We start from the raw sequence: 18433 nt of genomic DNA on the forward strand, positions 1-18433 counted from the left end.
GGTGGGGGGTGCCGGGCACCTTCCAGAAAGATCCCAGCCTGGACCCCACCCCAATAGGCTCGTGTCCACCATTTGCCGATCTGATCTCACCAGCTGCCGAGCCTCCTGAGGACACAGGGAATTGGGAGGCCCCGCGTTTGACCCACCTGGGTCGATGGCCTTGTTTAAAGACAGGTGGAGGCTCCAACCCCAACAAGCCAGTGAGGACCTCTGGAACAAGGTGGGGGCCTGGTGTATCCAGGCCATGGCCGAATTTGCAGGCCCCCTCTTCCATGCTTCCACCAGAGCTAAGGCAGGAGTGTGCGACAGGGGCTGCAGATTCCTAACCCCATTATGCTTTTTCAACGGAGGGAGGATGAGAATCAGGCGGCAGCTCCTGAAACACAAGTGCAGCCTGGAAAACTGGTGCAGCACCAACTACTACGACACACCATTAGCCATGTGCTTGAGCTGCCCCTTTTAAAAGGAACCCTCCTATCAATAAATGCCAGAAGAACTTCCATTTATATAGCTACCTTGTCACATCCCATAGATGTCCAGACATTCCATGGCAAGTTACAACCAATGGATTACTTCTGAAGTGTAGCCACTGCTGATGTCTACATCAATGCAACAGCCAATTTTGAGCAAAGCAAGGTCTCACGCACAGAAATGAGATCAATGATCAGTCAATCTATTTTTTCGTTGGTTCTACTCGAAGGAAGATAGCTGGCCAGGGAACAGGAGGGAACTCCATGTTCTTGTTCAAATACGGTCACAGCATCTTTCAGGTCCACCTGGGCAGGAGGCAGGAGGAGCTGTGTCCCAGAGGGTGGTGGGGGTCTGGAACTCACTGCCTGAAAGGGTGGTCGAGGCAGAAACCCTCAACTCATTTAAAGCTTACTTGGATGTGCACCGGAAATGCTGTGACCTACAGGGCCACGGACCAAGTGCTGGAAAGTGGGATTACACTGGGTAGCTCATTTTCAGCCAGCGCAGACATGATGGGCCCAATGCCCTCTTCTGTGCCGTAAATTTTCGATGATTCGATGAGGTGGGGTCCTTAGATTGTCGTCTCATCCAAAATACAGCAACGCCGACAATGCAGCACTGCAGTTTTAAACTAGATTATGGGTTCAAGATCTGGAGTTGGGCATGAACCGAGATCATCTGATTCAGGTAAGAGCTCGACATGTTCCAGTCCTTCTCTCAGTTATAACACACTGTGTTACACACCCCACCCTCAGTATAAGACTCTCAGTTATAACACTCTCTCTGTTACACACCCCACCCTCAGTATAAGACTCACAGTGAAACACTCTCTGTTACACACCCCACCCTCAGTATAAGACTCTCAGTTACAACACTCTCTCTGTTACACCCCACCCTCAGTATAAGACTCTCAGTTATAACACTCTCTCTGTTACACACCACACTCAGTATAAGACTCACAGTGAAACACTCTCTGTTACACCCACTCTCAGTATAAGACCCTCAGTTATAACACTCTCTCTGTTACACCCACCCTCAGTATAAGACTCTCAGTTATAACACTCACTCTGTTATACTGAGGGTGGGATGTAACAGAGAGAGTGTTATAACTGAGAGTCTTATACTGAGGGTGCGATGTAAGGCTCCCAGTTATAACACTCTCTCTGTTACACCCCACCGTCAGTATAAGACTCTCAGTTATAACACTCTCTGTTACACCCCACCCTCAGTATAAGGCTCTCAATTATAACACTCTCTCTGTTACCCCCCACCCTCAGTATAAGACTCTCAGTTATAACACTCTCTCTGTTACACAGCCCACCCTCAGTATAGGACTCTCAGTTATAACACTCTCTCTGTTACACAGCCCACCCTCAGTATAGGACTCTCAGTTATAACACTCTCTCTGTTACACAGCCCACCCTCAGTATAGGACTCTCAGTTATAACACTCTCTCTGTTACACCCCACCCTCAGTATAAGGCTCTCAGTTATAACACTCTCTCTGTTACACACTCCACCCTCAGTATAAGACTCTCAGTTATAACACTCTCTCTGTTACACCCCAACCTCAGTATAAGACTCTCAGTTACAACACTCTCTCTGTTACAACCCACCCTCAGGATAAGACTCTCAGTTATAACACTCTCTCTGTTACACCCCACTCTCAGTATAAGACTCTCAGTTATAACACTCTCTCTGTTACACCCCACTCTCAGTATAAGACTCTCAGTTATAACACTCTCTCTGTTACACCCCACTCTCAGTATAAGACTCTCAGTTGCAACACTCTCTCTTTTACAACCCACCCTCAGGATAAGACTCTCAGTTATAACACTCTCTCTGTTACACACCCCACCCTCAGTATAAGACTCTCAGTTATAACACTCTCTCTGTTACACCCCACCCTCAGTATAAGACTCTCTCTGTTACACACCCCACCCTCAGTATAAGACTCTCAGTTCTAACACTCTCTCTGTTACACCCCCACTGTCAGTATAAGACTCTCAGTTTTCACACTCTCTCTGTTACACCCACCCTCAGTATAAGACTCTCAGTTATAACACTCTCTCTGTTACACCCCACCCTCAGTATAAGACTCTCAGTTATAACACTCTCTCTGTTACACCCCACCCTCAGTATAAGACTCTCAGTTATAACACTCTCTCTGTTACACCCCACCCTCAGTATAAGACTCTCAGTTATAACACTCTCTCTGTTGCACCCCACCCTCAGTATAAGACTCTTCGTTGTAACAGTCCCTCTGTTACACACCCCACCCTCAGTAAAAGGCTCTCAGTTGTAACACTCTCTCTGTTGCACCCCCCACCCTGTAAGATTCTCAAAATTCACAGATCCCCCAAAACACGGAGAAAAACCCTCAAGAAAAGGACTTTGGACTCTTTGTAACCATTTCAGGGTGACTCACACACGCACCCACCAGGAAGCATCAACCAGGGAAAAGTACTTTTTGAGGAATCCACGTCCTTTAAGGGACTCGCTTCCGCGTAGGGGCGACTGTAAGAATTCTGGGAATTCACCTTTTCACTGAGTATGGAAAAACTTTGGCCATTGACTTAAATCCTAAGATGGAAGGATAGGTGAGAGGTCACCAGACGAATCAACAACACACACACAGTGGAATGTGGGAGAATTACTGCTTCAGACATGTCTCTGTTTTAATGCAAAACCGACAGCAGGTGGTCAACACTCAGCACTCATTCGAAAGGCAGTCAGCCATTGAAAGAGGCAACTGCTCCAGACATGGTGGGGCCACGTCTTTTTTTTAAAGCAAAAGCCAGCAACACCTGGAACATTGGATACAAAAGGAAGCCTTGTGTGACAAGCTCTAAAAATTGGAATTAACAATGACCCATCGGGAGAAGCAATTGCAACATGATGAGGGACCATCAAAAATTCTTAAGGACTTTGTAAGAACTGTTTAAACAGACATGAAGTGTTTTTTTTAAAGTGACAAAGACCATTGTAAGAGATGGATATAGAGGTGGAAACTCGAAACCTCTCTCTCGCTCTCTCTCTCTCTCTCTGGCTCTTGTGTTCTGCTTCTCTTGTTCTGCCTGTCTCTGGAAGGAGAGCAGCTTCCAGCGAGACCAACGAACCCGACATGAGAGAACCGGTCAGCAGACCTGCAAGGGCAAAGGATTGTTCAACAGCTCGGGAGGAGACAGTTCAACAAGGCGAGGGGGCAAGAGAGAGAAGGTCAGCAGCTCGAGAAGCAGGCCGACACACAAGAAGAAACCAGAGCAACAGCCCCAGTGACCATCAGACACCTTGCGGCAACAAGGGCCTTACGAAACAACCAACCGAATATTACCAGCAACCAACCGGGTAATATTGGGCCACCGCGACCAAAGAAAACCAACTCGGGAGAAAACCGAAGATCCGCAAAGTTTCCACTCTACAATCTATTCCTGACTTACCTCTGGGTGAATTACTGTACAAGGATTCGTTTGGTGAGCATTATCTCTGGTCTTTCAGAGTCCAACTCAGCTAGTAGAGTGGGATTGGTAATATTTCTCACGTGTACTGAAGTGTTCCCCATTTTATTAGAGTGTTAAGATTGTTGAGTTTCATTTCCTCTCTTGAATAAAGGTCAAAGTTTCTTGCACCAAAACCAGTTGTCTGCTGCACTTTGTCACAACCACCAAATAAGTCAAAGGTCGAGAACCCAGGGAGTGGGAGCGATTCGGACCACTCAGAAGTCAGGGGCGAAGCTGACACACACCATACCCCCTACAACCCTCAGTATAAGACTCTCAGTGAAAACACTCTCTCTGTTACACCCCACCCTCAGTGTAAGACTCTCAGTTATAACACTCTCTCTGTTACACCCCACCCTCAGTATAAGACTCTCAGTTATAACACTCTCTCTGTTACACCCCACCCTGAGTATAAGACTCTCAGTTATAATACTCCCTCTGTTACACACCCCACCCTCAGTCTAAGACTCTCAGTTATAACACTCTCTCTGTTACACCCCACCCTCAGTATAAGACTCTCAGTTCTAACACTCTCTCTGTTACACCCCACCCTCAGTATAAGACTCTCAGTTCTAACACTCTCTCTGTTACACCCCACCCTCAGTATAAGACTCTCAGTTCTAACACTCTCTCTGTTACACACCACCCTCAGTATGAGACTCTCAGTTATAACACTCTCTCTGTTACACACCCACCCTCAGTATAAGGCTCTCAGTTATAACACTCTCTCTGTGACACACCCCACCCTCAGTATAAGACTCTCAGTTATAACACTCTCCCTGTTACACCCCACCCTCAGTATAAGACTCTCAGTTATAACACTCTCTCTGTTACACCCCACCCTCAGTGTAAGACTCTCAGTTATCACACTCCCTCTGTGACACCCCACCCTCAGTCTAAGGCTCTCAGTTATAACACTCTCTCTGTTACACCCCACCCTCAGTATAAGACTCTCAGTTATAACACTCTCTCTGTTACACCCCACCCTCAGTGTAAGACTCTCAGTTATAACACTCTCTCTGTTACACCCCGACCTCAGTATCAGACTCTCAGTTATAACACTCTCTCTGTTACACCCCACCCACAGTATAAGACTCTCAGTTATAACACTCTCTCTGTTACACCCCACCCTCAGTGTAAGACTCTCAGTTATAACACTCTCTGTTACACCCCACCCTCAGTATCAGACTCTCAGTTATAACACTCTCTCTGTTACACACCCCACCCACAGTATAAGACTCTCAGTTATAACACTCTCTCTGTTACACCCCACCCTCAGTATCAGACTCTCAGTTATAACACTCTCTCTGTTACACACCCCACCCTCAGTATAAGACTCTCAGTTATAACACTCTCTCTGTTACACCCCACCCACAGTATCAGACTCTCAGTTATAACACTCTCTCTCTGTTACACCCCACCCTCAGTATAAGACTCTCAGTTATAACACTCTCTCTGTTACACCCCACCCTCAGTATAAGACTCTCAGTTATAACACTCTCTCTGTTACACCCCACCCTCAGTGTAAGACTCTCAGTTATAACACTCTCTCTGTTACACCCCGACCTCAGTATCAGACTCTCAGTTATAACACTCTCTCTGTTACACCCCACCCACAGTATAAGACTCTCAGTTATAACACTCTCTCTGTTACACCCCACCCTCAGTATCAGACTCTCAGTTATAACTCTCTCTCTGTTACACCCCACCCACAGTATAAGACTCTCAGTTACAACACTCTCTCTGTTACACACCCCACCCTCAGTATAAGACTCTCAGTTATAACACTCTCTCTGTTGCACACCCCACCCTCAGTATAAGACTCTCAGTTATAACACTCTCTCTGTTACACCCCACCCTCAGTATAAGACTCTCAGTTATAACACTCTCTCTGTTACACCCCACCCTCAGTATAAGACTCCCAGTTATAACACTCTCTCTGTTACACCCCACCCTCAGTATAAGACTCTCAGTTATAACACTCTCTCTGTTACACCCCACCCTCAGTATAAGGCTCTCAGTTATAACACTCTCTCTGTTACACACACCACCCTCAGTATAAGGCTCTCAGTTATAACACTCTCTCTGTTACACACCACCCTCAGTATAAGACTCTCAGTTATAACACTCTCTCTGTTACACACCCCACCCTCAGTATAAGACTCTCAGTTATAACACTCTCTCTGTCACAGCCCACCCTCAGGATAAGACTCTCAGTTATAACACTCTCTCTCACACACCCCACCATCAGTATAAGACTCTCAGTTATAACACTCTCTCTGTTACACCCCACCCTCAGTGCAAGACTCTCAGTTATCACACTCCCTCTGTGACACCCCACCCTCAGTATAAGACTCTCAGTTACAACACTCTCTCTGTTACACACCACCCTCAGTATAAGACTCTCAGTTATAACACTCTCTCTCTGTTACACCCCACCCTCAGTATAAGACTCTCAGTTATAACACTCTCTCTGTTACACCCCACCCTCAGTATCAGACTCTCAGTTATAACACTCTCTCTGTTACACCCCACCCTCAGTGTAAGACTCTCAGTTATAACACTCTCTCTGTTACACCCCGACCTCAGTATCAGACTCTCAGTTATAACACTCTCTCTGTTACACCCCACCCTCAGTATCAGACTCTCAGTTATAACACTCTCTCTGTTACACACCCCACCCTCAGTATAAGACTCTCAGTTATAACACTCTCTCTGTTACACCCCACCCACAGTATAAGACTCTCAGTTACAACACTCTCTCCGTTACACCCCACCCTCAGTATAAGACTCTCAGTTATAACACTCTCTCTCTGTTACACCCCACCCTCAGTATAAGACACTCAGTTATAACACTCTCTCTCTGTTACACCCCACCCTCAGTATAAGACTCTCAGTTATAACACTCTCTCTGTTACACACCCCACCCTCAGTATAAGACTCTCAGTTATAACACTCTCTCTGTTGCACACCCCACCCTCAGTATAAGACTCTCAGTTATAACACTCTCTCTGTTACACCCCACCCTCAGTATAAGACTCTCAGTTATAACACTCTCTCTGTTACACCCCACCCTCAGTATAAGACTCTCAGTTATAACACTCTCTCTGTTACACCCCACCCTCAGTATAAGGCTCTCAGTTATAACACTCTCTCTGTTACACACCACCCTCAGTATAAGACTCTCAGTTATAACACTCTCTCTGTTACACACACCACCCTCAGTATAAGGCTCTCAGTTATAACACTCTCTCTGTTACACCCCACCCTCAGTATAAGACTCTCAGTTATAACACTCTCTCTGTCACAGCCCACCCTCAGTATAAGACTCTCAGTTATAACACTCTCTCTGTTACACCCCACCCTCAGTATAAGACTCTCAGTTATAACACTCTCTCTGTTACACCCCACCCTCAGTGTAAGACTCTCAGTTATAACACTCTCTCTGTTACACCCCACCCTCAGTATAAGACTCTCAGTTATAACACTCTCTCTGTTACACACCCCACCCTCAGTATAAGACTCTCAGTTTTCACACTCTCTCTGTTACACCCCACCCACAGTATAAGACTCTCAGTTATAACACTCTCTCTCTGTTACACCCCACCCTCAGTATAAGACTCTCAGTTATAACACTCTCTCTGTTACACCCCACCCTCAGTATAAGACTCTCAGTTATAACACTCTCTCTGTTACACCCCACCCTCAGTGTAAGACTCTCAGTTATAACACTCTCTCTGTTACACCCCGACCTCAGTATCAGACTCTCAGTTATAACACTCTCTCTGTTACACCCCACCCACAGTATAAGACTCTCAGTTATAACACTCTCTCTGTTACACCCCACCCTCAGTATCAGACTCTCAGTTATAACACTCTCTCTGTTACACACCCCACCCTCAGTATAAGACTCTCAGTTATAACACTCTCTCTGTTACACCCCACCCACAGTATAAGACTCTCAGTTACAACACTATCTCTGTTGCACCCCACCCTCAGTGTAAGACTCTCAGTTATAACACTCCCTCTGTGACACCCCACCCTCAGTCTAAGGCTCTCAGTTATAACACTCCCTCTGTGACACCCCACCCTCAGTGTAAGACTCTCAGTTATAACACTCTCTCTGTTACACCCCACCCTCAGTCTAAGACTCTCAGTTATAACACTCTCTCTGTCACACACCCCACCCTCAGTATAAGACTCTCAGTTATAACACTCTCTCTGTTACACCCCGACCTCAGTATCAGACTCTCAGTTATAACACTCTCTCTGTTACACCCCACCCACAGTATAAGACTCTCAGTTATAACACTCTCTCTGTTACACCCCACCCTCAGTATCAGACTCTCAGTTATAACACTCTCTCTGTTACACACCCCACCCTCAGTATAAGACTCTCAGTTATAACACTCTCTCTGTTACAACCCACCCACAGTATAAGACTCTCAGTTACAACACTCTCTCCGTTACACCCCACCCTCAGTATAAGACTCTCAGTTATAACACTCTCTCTCTGTTACACCCCACCCTCAGTATAAGACTCTCAGTTATAACACTCTCTCTCTGTTACACCCCACCCTCAGTATAAGACTCTCAGTTATAACACTCTCTCTGTTACACACCCCACCCTCAGTATAAGACTCTCAGTTATAACACTCTCTCTGTTGCACACCCCACCCTCAGTATAAGACTCTCAGTTATAACACTCTCTCTGTTACACCCCACCCTCAGTATAAGACTCTCAGTTATAACACTCTCTCTGTTACACCCCACCCTCAGTATAAGACTCTCAGTTATAACACTCTCTCTGTTACACCCCACCCTCAGTATAAGACTCTCAGTTATAACACTCTCTCTGTTACACCCCACCCTCAGTGTAAGACTCTCAGTTATAACACTCTCTCTGTTACACCCCACCCTCAGTATCAGACTCTCAGTTATAACACTCTCTCTGTTACACACCCCACCCTCCGTATAAGACTCTCAGTTTTCACACTCTCTCTGTTACACCCCACCCACAGTATAAGACTCTCAGTTATAACACTCTCTCTGTTACACCCCACCCTCAGTATAAGGCTCTCAGTTATAACACTCTCTCTGTTACACACCACCCTCAGTATAAGACTCTCAGTTATAACACTCTCTCTGTTACACACACCACCCTCAGTATAAGGCTCTCAGTTATAACACTCTCTCTGTTACACCCCACCCTCAGTATAAGACTCTCAGTTATAACACTCTCTCTGTCACAGCCCACCCTCAGTATAAGACTCTCAGTTATAACACTCTCTCTGTTACACCCCACCCTCAGTATAAGACTCTCAGTTATAACACTCTCTCTGTTACACCCCACCCTCAGTGTAAGACTCTCAGTTATAACACTCTCTCTGTTACACCCCACCCTCAGTATAAGACTCTCAGTTATAACACTCTCTCTGTTACACACCCCACCCTCAGTATAAGACTCTCAGTTTTCACACTCTCTCTGTTACACCCCACCCACAGTATAAGACTCTCAGTTATAACACTCTCTCTCTGTTACACCCCACCCTCAGTATAAGACTCTCAGTTATAACACTCTCTCTGTTACACCCCACCCTCAGTATAAGACTCTCAGTTATAACACTCTCTCTGTTACACCCCACCCTCAGTGTAAGACTCTCAGTTATAACACTCTCTCTGTTACACCCCGACCTCAGTATCAGACTCTCAGTTATAACACTCTCTCTGTTACACCCCACCCACAGTATAAGACTCTCAGTTATAACACTCTCTCTGTTACACCCCACCCTCAGTATCAGACTCTCAGTTATAACACTCTCTCTGTTACACACCCCACCCTCAGTATAAGACTCTCAGTTATAACACTCTCTCTGTTACACCCCACCCACAGTATAAGACTCTCAGTTACAACACTATCTCTGTTGCACCCCACCCTCAGTGTAAGACTCTCAGTTATAACACTCCCTCTGTGACACCCCACCCTCAGTCTAAGGCTCTCAGTTATAACACTCCCTCTGTGACACCCCACCCTCAGTGTAAGACTCTCAGTTATAACACTCTCTCTGTTACACCCCACCCTCAGTCTAAGACTCTCAGTTATAACACTCTCTCTGTCACACACCCCACCCTCAGTATAAGACTCTCAGTTATAACACTCTCTCTGTTACACCCCGACCTCAGTATCAGACTCTCAGTTATAACACTCTCTCTGTTACACCCCACCCACAGTATAAGACTCTCAGTTATAACACTCTCTCTGTTACACCCCACCCTCAGTATCAGACTCTCAGTTATAACACTCTCTCTGTTACACACCCCACCCTCAGTATAAGACTCTCAGTTATAACACTCTCTCTGTTACAACCCACCCACAGTATAAGACTCTCAGTTACAACACTCTCTCCGTTACACCCCACCCTCAGTATAAGACTCTCAGTTATAACACTCTCTCTCTGTTACACCCCACCCTCAGTATAAGACTCTCAGTTATAACACTCTCTCTCTGTTACACCCCACCCTCAGTATAAGACTCTCAGTTATAACACTCTCTCTGTTACACACCCCACCCTCAGTATAAGACTCTCAGTTATAACACTCTCTCTGTTGCACACCCCACCCTCAGTATAAGACTCTCAGTTATAACACTCTCTCTGTTACACCCCACCCTCAGTATAAGACTCTCAGTTATAACACTCTCTCTGTTACACCCCACCCTCAGTATAAGACTCTCAGTTATAACACTCTCTCTGTTACACCCCACCCTCAGTATAAGACTCTCAGTTATAACACTCTCTCTGTTACACCCCACCCTCAGTGTAAGACTCTCAGTTATAACACTCTCTCTGTTACACCCCACCCTCAGTATCAGACTCTCAGTTATAACACTCTCTCTGTTACACACCCCACCCTCCGTATAAGACTCTCAGTTTTCACACTCTCTCTGTTACACCCCACCCACAGTATAAGACTCTCAGTTATAACACTCTCTCTGTTACACCCCACCCTCAGTATCAGACTCTCAGTTATAACACTCTCTCTGTTACACACCCCACCCTCAGTATAAGACTCTCAGTTATAACACTCTCTCTGTTACACCCCACCCACAGTATAAGACTCTCAGTTATAACACTCTCTCTCTGTTACACCCCACCCTCAGTATAAGACTCTCAGTTGCAACACTCTCTCTGTTACACCCCACCCTCAGTATAAGACTCTCAGTTATAACACTCTCTCTGTTACACCCCACCCTCAGTGTAAGACTCTCAGTTATAACACTCTCTCTGTTACACCCCGACCTCAGTATCAGACTCTCAGTTATAACACTCTCTCTGTTACACCCCACCCACAGTATAAGACTCTCAGTTATAACACTCTCTCTGTTACACCCCACCCTCAGTATCAGACTCTCAGTTATAACACTCTCTCTGTTACACACCCCACCCTCAGTATAAGACTCTCCGTTATAACACTCTCTCTGTTACACCCCACCCACAGTATAAGACTCTCAGTTATAACACTATCTCTGTTACACCCCACCCTCAGTGTAAGACTCTCAGTTATAACACTCCCTCTGTGACACCCCACCCTCAGTCTAAGGCTCTCAGTTATAACACTCCCTCTGTGACACCCCACCCTCAGTGTAAGACTCTCAGTTATAACACTCTCTGTTACACCCCACCCTCAGTCTAAGACTCTCAGTTATAACACTCTCTCTGTCACACACCCCACCCTCAGTATAAGACTCTCAGTTATAACACTCTGTCTGTTACACACACCACCCTCAGTATAAGACTCTCAGTTATAACACTCTCTCTGTTACACCCCACCCTCAGTATAAGACTCTCAGTTATAACACTCTCTCTGTTACACCCCACCCTCAGTATAAGACTCTCAGTTATAACACTCTCTCTGTTACACCCCACCCTCAGTGTAAGACTCTCAGTTATAACACTCTCTCTGTTACACCCCGACCTCAGTATCAGACTCTCAGTTATAACACTCTCTCTGTTACACCCCACCCACAGTTTCAGACTCTCAGTTACAACACTCTCTCTGTTACACCCCACCCTCAGTATAAGACTCTCAGTTATAACACTCTCTCTCTGTTACACCCCACCCTCAGTATAAGACTCTCAGTTATAACACTCTCTCTGTTACACACCCCACCCTCAGTGTAAGACTCTCAGTTATAACACTCTCTCTGTTGCACACCCCACCCTCAGTATAAGACTCTCAGTTATAACACTTTCTCTGTTACACCCCACCCTCAGTATAAGACTCTCAGTTATAACACTCTCTCTGTTACACCCCACCCTCAGTATAAGACTCTCAGTTATAACACTCTCTCTGTTACACACCACCCTCAGTATAAGACTCTCAGTTATAACACTCTCTCTGTTACACCCCACCCTCAGTATAAGACTCTCAGTTATAACACTCTCTCTGTTACACCCCACCCTCAGTATAAGGCTCTCAGTTATAACACTCTCTCTGTTACACCCCACCCTCAGTATAAGACTCTCAGTTATAACACTCTCTCTGTTACACCCCACCCTCAGTATAAGGCTCTCAGTTATAACACTCTCTCTGTTACACACCACCCTCAGTATAAGACTCTCAGTTATAACACTCTCTCTGTTGCACACACCACCCTCAGTATAAGGCTCTCAGTTATAACACTCTCTCTGTTACACACCACCCTCAGTATAAGACTCTCAGTTATAACACTCTCTCTGTTACACACCCCACCCTCAGTATAAGACTCTCAGTTATAACACTCTCTCTGTCACAGCCCACCCTCAGTATAAGACTCTCAGTTATAACACTCTCTCACACACCCCACCATCAGTATAAGACTCTCAGTTATAACACTCTCTCTGTTACACCTGTCGGACAGTGTATAATACAATAGGAAAAACAGATTAATAATACAGAAGTCAGCATTGATATCTTTGTATTATGACAATGTATTCTGTGTGGTCGAGGCTTCCACACAGTTTCGATGAGGTCGTTGGAATTCCATCGGGCAATGCTAAGTAATCAGGAGGTGTCAGGTTAATGCAATTTAAGATGCTTCAAAGGGTTTGTGTCAGAACGAAAGCTATTTTGGGATCAACATGTCGAGAATCCAGCTGTTAAGGTGTCATGTTTACAACCATGCAAACTTGTCTTATATTGTCCTGTGAGAAATGAAAAGACACCGACATTGCAGTGAGAACGGAGTGTATGTGGTGTGAGATCGCCATCTACTGGTGCAGTCGTATATTACACATAGGGATCACATGACAATAATGCATAATTAATAGGATTCGAGCTCGTCATCTGACATTGTCTATCGAGGTGTATCAGTGTGCTCACTTTCAGCAATTCTTTGCTTTTGGTGCTGAGAACTTGCCGGGATTGGAATCAGAGCGCAAGGCAGAAGCTGAGGAACAGGCTACGAGTAAGTATAAAGATGGCTACCTTGCTTCTACTCGAAATTGATATCAATAAAACCAATAAGCTGATCTACTTTTGGAGGCTGAATCTATATAGTTTGGATTTGGATAGTCTACTTGGTGATCTAACAATGCCCCACCCTCAGTCTAAGACTCTCAGTTATAACACTCTCTCTGTTACACACACCACCCTGAGTATAAGACTCTCACTTATAACACTCTCTCTGTTACACACACCACCCTGAGTATAAGACTCTCACTTATAACACTCTCTCTGTTACACCCACCCTCAGTATAAGACTCTCAGTTATAACACTCTCTCTGTTACACCCCACCCTCAATATAAGACTCCCAGTTATAACACTCTCTCTGTTACACCCCACCCTCAGTATAAGACTCTCAGTTATAACACTCTCTCTGTTACACCCCACCCTCAGTATAAGACTCCCAGTTATAACACTCTCTCTGTTACACCCCACCCTCAGTATAAGACTCTCAGTTATAACACTCTCTCTGTTACACCCCACCCTCAGTATAAGACTCTCAGTTATAACACTCCCTCTGTTACACCCCACCCTCAGTATAAGACTCTCAGTTATAACACTCTCTCTGTTACACACCCCACTCTCAGTATAAGACTCTTAGTTATAACACTCTCTCTGTTACACACCCCACTCTCAGTATAAGACTCTCAGTTATAACACTCTCTCTGTTACACACCCCACCCTCAGTATAAGACTCTCAGTTATAACACTCTCTCTGTTACACCCCACCCTCAGTATAAGACTCTCAGTTATAACACTCTCTCTGTTACACCCCACCCTCAGTATAAGACTCTCAGTTATAACACTCTCTCTGTTACACCCCACCCTCAGTATAAGACTCTCAGTTATAACACTCTCTCTGTTACACACCCCACCCTCAGTATAAGACTCTCAGTTATAACACTCTCTCTGTTACACCCCACCCTCAGTATAAGACTCTCAGTTATAACACTCTCTCTGTTACACCCCACCCTCAGTGTAAGACTCTCAGTTATAACACTCTCTCTGTTACACCCCACCCTCAGTATAAGACTCTCAGTTATAACATTCTCTCTGTTACACCCCACCCTCAGTATAAGACTCTCAGTTATAACACTCTCTCTGTTACACACCCCACCCTCAGTATAAGACTCTCAGTTATAACACTCTCTCTGTTACACACCCCACCCTCAGTATAAGACTCTCAGTTATAACACTCTCTCTGTTACACCCCACCCTCAGTATAAGACTCTCAGTTATAACATTCTCTCTGTTACACCCCACCCTCAGTATAAGACTCTCAGTTATAACACTCTCTCTGTTACACACCCCACCCTCAGTATAAGACTCTCAGTTATAACACTCTCTCTGTTACACACCCCACCCTCAGTATAAGACTCTCAGTTATAACACTCTCTCTGTTGCACACCCTACCCTCAGTATGAAGCTCTGTTCTAACACTGAACAGCACCCTGTTTATATTTCTATTGATATGAGACATTCAGTTTCCGACACGAATCATCAGAAACACACACAACAGTTGTCAATGATCATTGACTGGAATCGAGATGAAGTTGAGCTTCTCTCAGGCACGCGTCCCAAGGCAATCTCCTGATCACAATTAAACTGCAGGATTCTGCGGCAAAATTCTGGGAAATGATGAGCAGACAAAGATGAAAGAAAATATAAGTAAGTGAAGATTGCGATGACCATGAGGGTTATTGAGGGAGTCAGCACAGAGGATAAAGGTTGTCTGAATTATGAATTACACTGGTCCACTGGGATGGAAATTCAGCCCAATATTTCCTCCCTCCCTGACCTGTCTCTTAAGATGTAACTTACATGAAGTTTGGAGGTGGGGTGGAGGGGTCATATTGAAATATCTTCAAACGAGAGGTTTGGGGAAGATAATTAATTCCGGGTAGATGGAAAAGTACAGACATAAAGGGAAAAATCACGGAAAACAGTTGGGTGTAACAGTTAATATACCAAGTCTACTCTACTCAATGCACTTGTTATGGAATTTCATCGAATCTTACAGCAGAGAAAATGACCATTCGCCCCGTCGTTGCTGAGCTGGCTTTTTCAGAAGAGCTGTTCAATTCGTCCCTCTCCCTCCCTCCCCTCCCCCTGCTCTTTCCCCGTAGCCATTAAGGTCCTACCTGAAACACATTTTTCTTCATGTTTCCACTTCCCTGCGGACTGAGTCTCACCGGATCTGATGGCAGCAGCTCAGAGTTTGCCGGTTGTTTGGTGCAGCTGTGAAATGAGAGGGGATGTCCTGCCTGTTCCCAACATCAGAGGATGAACCAAACCAGGGTATCATGTGAGCTGCCAGTGGCCCAGTCACACTTCATGTTTAGATTTCCCAACTGATGGGCCCGCAGTGAATCAACTCCCATCCCCCTTCCTGACGCTGTTAACAGCAAGAAATTTCTGAAGCATTAGATTTAACACCTGCTCGCTTCAAAGTACATTTCAACCAAATTTCAAGGCCAAAAATAGCCAACAAAGGGATTATTTACTTTATTGTGTGAAGGACAGGAACACTTTGGCAGAGTTACCAAATCTGACATCATTTGCACCTCTACTTTGCATAATATCATCATGCTGTGACTCAGTGGGTCAAACTCTCATCTCTCAGTCAGAAGGTCGTGGGTCCAAGTCCCCACTCCAGAGATTTGAGCACAAAATCCAGGATGGCACTCCAGTGTAGCGCTGAGGGAGTGCGGCACTGTCGGAGGTGCCGTCTTTCAGATGAGACCTTAAACTGAGGCCCCGTCTGCCCTCTCGAGTGGATGTAAAAGATCCCACGGCCATTACTGGAAGAAGAGTAGGGGAGTTCTCCTTGGTGTCCTGGACAATATTTATCCCTTAACCAAAACATCACTGGAAAAACAGATTATCTGGTCATTATCTCGTTGCTGTTTGTGGGAGCTTGCTGTGCGCAAATTGGCTGCCGTGTTTCCTACATTATAATAGTAACTACACTTCAAAAGTCCTTCATTGGCTGTAAAGCACTTTGGGATGTCCTGAGGTCATGAAAGGTGCTGTATAAAAGTAAGTCTTTCTCTCCCCTTTCAGGGGGAGCTATGGCCCTTTAAGAAACTGCTGCCTCACTGGAAATGCAAGTTCTCCTTTCTTGTTTCCCTGTGTTGCCGGTTTCAGCGTCTTATTGTTACGACTTTTCCTCCTCCCATTTGCCCTGCCGACCATCTTCCAAAACCTTGCCGAAGTGCCACTGTTCAACCATCAACCAGCAGACTATTCGCTGTGGTGTGCATCACAGCCGCCCCCCCTCCCCGCATGCACTTTCCAGCCGGAGTCGCTGAATTTTTTCCCCTTCCTTTGTCCAAGGGTGCTGTTCCAGTACAGCTACAACACTGGCATCTACCCGACAATGTGGAAAATTGCCCAGGTATGTCCTGTCCACAAAAAGCAGGACAAATCCAATCCGGCCAATTACCACCCAATCAGTCTACTCTCAATCATCAGCAAAGTGATGGAAGGTGTCGTCGACAGTGCTATCAAGCGGCACTTACTCACCAATAACCTGCTCACCGATGCTCAGTTTGGGTTCCGCCAGGACCACTCGGCTCCAGACCTCATTACAGCCTTGGTCCAAACATGGACAAAAGAGCTGAATTCCAGAGGTGAGGTGAGAGTGACTGCCCTTGACATCAAGGCAGCATTTGACTGAGTGTGGCACCAAGGAGCCCTAGTAAAATTGAAGTCAATTTCTCCAGTGGCTGGAGTCATACCTAGCACAAAGGAAGATGGTAGTGGTTGTTGGAGGCCAATCATCTCAGCCCCAGGACATTGCTGCAGGAGTTCCTCAGGGCAGTGTCCTAGGCCCAACCATCTTCAGCTGCTTCACCAATGACCTTCCCTCCATCATAAGGTCGGAAGTGGGGATGTTCACTGATGATTGCACAGTATTCAGTTCCATTCGCAACCCCTCAGATAATGAAGCAATCCGTGCCAGCATGCAGCAAGACCTGGACAACATCCAGGCTTGGGCTGGTAAGTGGCAAGTAACATTCGCACCAGGCAAGTGCCAGGCAATGACCATCTCCAACAAGAGAGAGTCTAACCACCTCCCCTTGACATTCAACAGCATTACCATCGCAGAATCCCCCACCATCAACATCCTGGGGGTCACCATTGACCAGAAACTCAACTGGACCAGCCACATAAATACTGTGACTACAAGAGCAGGTCAGAGGCTGGGTAATCTGCGGCGAGTAACTCACCTCCTGACTCCCCAAAGCCTCTTCGACAGCACCTCCCAAACCCGCGACCTCCACCACCTAGAAGGACAAGAGCAGCAGGCACATGGGAACACCACCAGCTGCACGTTCCCCTCCAAGTCACACACCATCCCGACTTGGAAATATATCGCCGTTCCTTCATCGTCGCTGGGTCAAAATCCTGGAACTCTCTACCTAACAGCACTGTGGGAGAACCGTCACCACACGGACTGCAGCGGTTCAAGAAGACGGCCTTCTCAAGAGCAACTAGGGATGAGCAATGAATGCCGGCCTTGCCAGCGATGCCCACATCCCAAGAATGAATTTTTAGACAATCATAGCAGCCTCTATTGCCACCCCAGCTGACGTCAGCAATCTCAGCGCAGACCAGGGCGTGAAGCTGGGATCTTCACGGCTCAATTCCACACTGCACAGTACATTTACCAACTGAGCCATTGGGTAAGCTGTCTCAGTTCTTAAATTATGAGCCAACTGCTCCAATGGGCTGAGTGCAGCAAACAGAGGATCCCGTGCTCTGACAAGTGGAATATTGAAAATATTCTGAGGCAAGATCTCGCAACTCTCCATCGACAAGTCGAGAGTGAGTTATGTAGTGAGCTGGGCTCTGTAGCAAAGAACAATATGAGAAGGGCAGGTACTTGGGGTTGGTCAATCAGAAAGAGATGGGCTTCTTTTTACCTTTTTGTTGCTGTTAAAACTTATGCAATTCATGAAAGGAACACATTTCTT

The 18433-nt window shown here is 45.9% G+C and overlaps 1 protein-coding gene across 2 annotated transcripts in view; it reads right to left on the reverse strand.

The window, feature by feature from the left end:
• Positions 1–15669, reverse strand: part of stac3 (SH3 and cysteine rich domain 3) — an 88222-nt gene extending 72553 nt beyond the window's left edge. For both annotated transcript variants that reach the window (XM_067976755.1, XM_067976756.1), the window contains exon 1: positions 15596–15669. In XM_067976755.1, the coding sequence (XP_067832856.1) occupies positions 15596–15616 (21 nt within the window). In that variant the 5' untranslated portion in view covers positions 15617–15669. The remainder of the gene's footprint in view (positions 1–15595) is intronic.
• Between the last annotated feature and the right edge of the window lie 2764 nt (positions 15670–18433).

The sequence above is a fragment of the Heptranchias perlo genome, chromosome X (genome assembly GCF_035084215.1).
Source record: "Heptranchias perlo isolate sHepPer1 chromosome X, sHepPer1.hap1, whole genome shotgun sequence".
Classification (NCBI taxonomy): domain Eukaryota; kingdom Metazoa; phylum Chordata; class Chondrichthyes; order Hexanchiformes; family Hexanchidae; genus Heptranchias; species Heptranchias perlo.